General features: G+C 34.5%; 1 protein-coding gene across 2 annotated transcripts; it reads left to right on the forward strand.

The window, feature by feature from the left end:
- Positions 1 to 1,661: 1,661 nt before the first annotated feature.
- LOC115445498 (phospholipase A1 member A) lies at positions 1,662 to 5,501 on the forward strand. Of its 2 annotated transcripts, none has more exons than XM_030171782.2 (2): positions 1,662 to 1,829; positions 3,432 to 5,501. In XM_030171782.2, the coding sequence occupies exons 1-2, from the start codon at positions 1,685 to 1,687 to the stop codon at positions 4,337 to 4,339; spliced, it is 1,053 nt and encodes a 350-aa protein (XP_030027642.1). In that variant the 5' UTR covers positions 1,662 to 1,684; the 3' UTR covers positions 4,340 to 5,501. The 2 variants fall into 2 exon arrangements, with proteins under 2 accessions (XP_030027642.1, XP_030027643.1); XM_030171783.2 differs by having other exon boundaries at positions 1,662 to 1,817.
- The last annotated feature ends 499 nt before the right edge of the window (positions 5,502 to 6,000 follow it).

Below are 6,000 nucleotides of genomic sequence, written 5' to 3' on the forward strand. Positions count from 1 at the left end.
GTCATTCGATATCATACAACAGTAATTGTACAGAAAACATTTTTAAAATAACAACAATATTTGTCAATTAATTTAAACTTCTGCTTTTGCAAAGCCTGGCAATTACTAGAAATATCGCTTATCTAACTAAAATAATGTGTTGTAAATAACGTGTAAACTGCTTAATAATAAATAACTACAGTTTCTCGCTTTTATAGAAAAAAAAATTAAAATTTAATAAAAATGTATCTCTCATTTGAATCAAAATTAAAATATTTTGATTGCGTAAGGTGATAAGTGTCTTATTTGTGCATTTTAATTATTTCTGCAGACATGTTAAAATATTTTTTTTGTAAATAATAACATGTCAGAACGATGAGATATGACTAATAACTTGTTTCTAAAACTGAGATTTACATTCACTTAGGCTTCCTGAATATGACTTCACTATAAAATGTTTCCTTGTTTTATACTTTATAGTGCATTCGTACTGTAATAAAGTTCAAAGTTCTGAGTAATGAATCTATTTCTTACTGTTGAGGATAGCCTCGCTGTTTCGCATCAACCTACCGACTCATTTGCATAAAAAATACTAATACCGCTCTGTACCACTGACTTTGATCTCTTATTTAATGACTTGCATATGATTATGAAATAGTTTCATAAAATAACACTTCCTCATTCATTCCATACATTTATTTACATATTTTTTTTCCTGACTACAAAATTACGGCCGAGATCAAGGGCAAAAAATGACCTAGAAATTTAAAAAACATGTGAACAGTCACACGTCTTGACTGGCTAGATGTAAGTGTAATGTAGGTATACTTTCTTAAACTTTTGGATGTACACGACTAAGATTTGTCGTTAGCGACATCATAATCGGAAACAGTTACAATGGATGAAATTGGTTTGAAGTCTGAAGTCTAACACTCTATCGACACATTTCAGGTTACCGCTAATCCGACTTATCCTTACTCTGATTATTTAGACTCTTCTGACGCAACTCTTTTTCAGTCAAGTAATATAAGGAAAATGTCGTTTTTCAAAAATACATTTAAATTAGACGATTCGATTCCACTCAAATTTAAATCAAACTTAAAGTTTTGTAGACCATCTCCAGAAACACACTTACTATTCTATCTAGTAACCGTGTATACTGTAAACCCTTACTGCCGAAATCTGTAGATCCCCCCGTTTTGTCGGTGAGAAGCTGTCCATAGCGGAGAATTGCATGAAACTGAATCGAGATGCGCCGAGGTGAAGGTCGCACGACGCTAATGCCGGGTAGTGATGTGCTGTAGTAGATGAATTACTATTTTATCGACGTTACACGTAAGGTTTATTTTATTCTATCTGGGAAAATTGTTCTTATATTATAAAAATTAAAACATTTTTAACATCATTCCATTACGTATTAAAATAAAATTATTTGGTTGGACATAGACAAGCGGATGGTATCAAAATACTAAGCCTAACGCATTTTTTAAGAAAGTGTTTATTATTTATTTACTAAAAATAGAATTTGTCCTCATGAAGTTTGCTTTTAATGTTACATTGCATATTTTTATACCTTTTTAACTGTGTCTTGAATGGCAAAAACATCGATAGTCTACTTTATCGACAGCGAACATATCTAAGGCCCAAGGGTATCATACAAATATCGTGTAGTGTTGTAACAGTTATGTAAGCGGCGTGGCGCGCGATGGTGCGGTGGCTGGTGGTGCTCATGCTGGTCACACTGCTCGCCGGCGCCAAGCTCCAGGACTTCTCCGCGCTGCTGCCGCCCATCCTCAACGCCAGGCTGGATGAGCTGGTCCGCGCCGCTAGTGATACTTGTATGTTAAGAGGTCCCGAGGAAATAAATATAATTTTGAAAGAAGATAGTTTCAAGTGTTAATTTATTAGAGAATATTATAGAAGTGATGAGTGCAATGGGGCTCATGTGTATGATAATTCTGTTGTGAAACGGTGATGTGAAATGTGGAAATATAATGTGAAGGTTATACTGCCAAAGTTATCAATCTTTATACATAACAAATTCACCATCTATAAAGTACTCCCTTCCAATAAAAAAAAAATAGTATTTTGACAGAAGCCTAAATAATTCTGCGCTCTCCCAATATCTCTTCGTTCTATTGGAGGATAATGCTTAGTCTTATGTATTTACAATATATAATAGTTACTTAACATCATTGAATATACCTGTGCGTTTGCTCGCCTATCAAGAATATCGCTCTGTAACCTTCCCCTTTACGTCAACTAATTCGAGAAACAAAAAACACGCATTACCCTCCTTCGGCTGTGGGACAAAACAACATTCAGCTATTTTCTTATTAAAAACATTGAAAAGTCTAGTCATTGGAAACTTACTTTTTTCAATGTTCAAAGTTCGGCGTTAACTTCCGGATCTCCGCTCAACCCGCGAATTATGATGAGCCAACCAAAATCAATGAGCTGAATCATTACAAAAGTTTATGGTGCATAAAAATTTTATTTTGGTTTTCCCTCATAAGTGACGGACACGACACGGGGCTGCTATTTTAGTCTTGAATCAAGAATTAGTTTTCCATGCTTGTTTTTGTGGCACTTTAATGTTGTGACTTGATTTTTGCGCTGTTTCAATCAGAATTTATTTAAAACTGGAAGATATTCGTGCGGACAAGATTTAATTAATTTAAATTACAAGGCGTATTCATAATAAAATGTGCCATTTAAATTCTAAACGACTTATTTTCAAATTATTCATCAAAATACTGAGAGAATTAAAATAATTCTGAATAAATTATACTCACAGATTATTTACATAAAATTATAATTAAAGGGCATAGTATTACTGACGGCCCCTCTTATTTTACTTTAAAATTCGATTATCTTTATTATCCATGCTGAATCTCTCATTAGTAGAGGAGGTTTTTTCTTCCCAGGGGAACGAGTAATACAAGGGTAGTATTAATTTTGTTACATAAACTTTTTGTAATTCTTATATTTTCCAAATGTGGTTAGTGACATTTTGTTTGATCGTAACATGTCGCCGAAATTCATGCAGTCCCGTAAAATACATGGTGCATCAATTAGTCAAGAGATAAACCTTACTAAACTAAAGTTTAATTTTAATGTCGAACAATCGCTTAAATATAAATAAATCATTACATAAACTTTACTATTAATTGCCATTTATGTGTATTTATTTAATTTTCAATAAATTAATTCTTCTTCTAAGACTTCACATGAAATCTTAGGGCTTCACACCCATTCTTCAGGCAACACTTTTAGTTAGTTTATCTAACACAATTTACCTAGGATTGTATTTTCCAAGAACGGTTTGTCAAGCTGACGACTAGTCATAAAAACTCTGTCAAATTGTGTAATTGGTTCCGCAACATCCTTAAAATATGTTAAACAATAAAATCCCTATTATATACTCAGAAGATGTATGTATGTAATTCCAGGTGACGCTCTCCCTGTGGACATCCTCTTCTCACGGCAGTACACCGTGGAGTCTCCGAACCTAAACATCGTAGAATTTACCAGGCACGGGCAGCGCTCCTACCGCGTCACGAAGGCACATCTCAAGACTGGCGCCGACGCCTCCCAACTCGTGGTGTACGTACCAGGCTGGTGGAACACCCCCTCAGACGAGTCCACGCAGGCGATCGTCAAAGCCCTGCTTACAAAACATCCAATAATCTTAGTTTTAGACACACAACTTGCCTTCTGTCGCGGTTATGTCTCCTCTGCATCCAGAGTCAAGTCATTAGCGCAGGCCCTCTATAGTTTCTTAAAGAAACTCAATCAAAACGGCTATCCTCTACCTTCGGCGCATCTTATAGGATTCAGTCTGGGCGCCCATGTCGTCGGAATAGTGGGGAAGATGGTCCGGAACAAGTTGGATACTAGAATTGGTCGGATAACTGCCCTGGATCCAGCCAAACCTTGTTTCAGCAAGACGAAGTACCGTATAGACGTCAATGACGCTGTCTTCACACAGGTGGTGCACTCAAGTCCTGGTGTTTTGGGCGTAGAAGAGCCAGTAGGACATGTGGATGTGTATTTAAATGGTATAAGGCCTCAGCCCGAGTGTATGAATGTTACAGTGACTCTGGAATGTGATCATTCTCAAGCTTGGAGAGCGTACACGAAGTCAGTATTAAACAAAACCGCTCTAGTGGGGCGCGAGTGCTCGGATTGGGGACCGTTGGTTGATGACAAGTGTGATGGAAGGGAGGCTGTAGTGGGGTATGGTGTCAGTTCTACATTGCGTGGGATTTACGTAGTTAAAACGGTTCAGGGTAATATCGTCGAACCAGCAATTCAATTGAGAGTGTTTAATCCGTTTGATATTCATACATGGTGGTAATAGTTTAAATAACGCCATCTATCGGCAAAATTTCAAAACATTACAAAATATTACTATAATATTCCAAATTTAGAATTCCAAAGATATTTTTAGCATGTTTATTGTATACTCAGTACGTAAAGTGATTCTTGAGGATGCATTATATTATCTGTTATTGATTTGTAGATCTTTTGCATAATACATGCAGTATATTAATAAATAGTTCGTAAATATTGAAGTATAAAACAAATAATAATGATTATGAAGAAGCAATTTTGCCATTCCCTTACATTCATTTCTAAAATGTGTAACTAATTTTAAGATGAAGTTTTAGAATAAGCGTATTCTTATTTTGTAATACCTATTATAAGTAAAGAATTATGTAAAAAGAAAAAAATTATCGAAAATATTAATACCAATAGAAATTTTGAATGGATTCAGCGGTTATGTTGCAGGCATAGTAAATATTTATACACATCTAAGTATGGGTATGTAAGAATAATACGAATTTAAATTCCAATATTGTATGCGCCCAAAATCCTTTTAGAAAAAAATCTCATTCTGTTCATATATGACCGAAGCAGCGAAGGTATTTAGAAAGACAGAAAACGCAAATGCGAGTGTCGAAGTCCTTGGCGTAACAATATTTAAGAACAATTAGCACATCACTACATTAAATGAATTTAAAGGTTAGAGTATCAAAGTAAGCAATTAATATCACCTTGTGTGGTTTTAACATGACTTAGCAAGTTTTGCGGCTACTCTTGACAGAAAAGTATGCGAACGAATTGTCACTATGGAATGATGCTTATAAAGATTTTTAATATTTTTTTATAGAACTATTTGTATATATTAGTTACATAATAAAATTAAAACATGGTTTTTCAGAATTCCATTTTTTTTGTTTGATTATATTGCCATCTAACGGTAGTATAACAAAATAAATAGTTTATAGGTGTGTCAAACCTTTCATCACATAGTTACCGCGCAGTACCATAGATGGCGTTGTTAAAAGTCTATCTTCATAATAATGTAGTAACTTTTGTATCGTAACATTTTTCTTATATTATGGTCTAATAAAAATACTTTACAATTATAAGTATATATGTATGTAATCAAAAAAGGAAATTGTTTAGCTAAAATTAACATTGTTTCAAAAAATATAATTAAGAGAAATTACCTACTTCAAATTTTAATTGAGTGCATTACCTTCGGCGCACAAAGACCGCTCCGTGGGTACCTGAATAAAGAAAATAAAGTACCCACTTAACAAATGACAATTCATTTTAACCTCATTGTAATGAGAACAAGGCACAAAAACCCGTCGCGTATTGTTTTCATTTTGACGGACGTTTTATGAGATTGTGGAGACGTTCTACGGGCGGTGTCGCGTTACATCGCTAGCGGTGCTTGTCCTCATCAATATCTCGGACGGAGTTTTTTAACCACGCCATCATAGGGATGCCAATTGCCATCTATAGAAAGGTTTTATTTTATTATCATAGTAAACAAGAAATAGTCAAGAGACGATCCATGGTCAAATTAATGACGTTTTTCTTAACACATTTTACGAAATTTCTCATACGTTATCTTTGCAATTAATGTCGAATGCCTTGTTTTTGCCTATATATCGAACCCAAAGCGAAAATATATTGATTAAAAGCGGAAGATTTTAGAATTTT

Source organism: Manduca sexta, chromosome 13, assembly GCF_014839805.1.
Source record: "Manduca sexta isolate Smith_Timp_Sample1 chromosome 13, JHU_Msex_v1.0, whole genome shotgun sequence".
Taxonomy (NCBI): Eukaryota; Metazoa; Arthropoda; class Insecta; order Lepidoptera; family Sphingidae; genus Manduca; species Manduca sexta.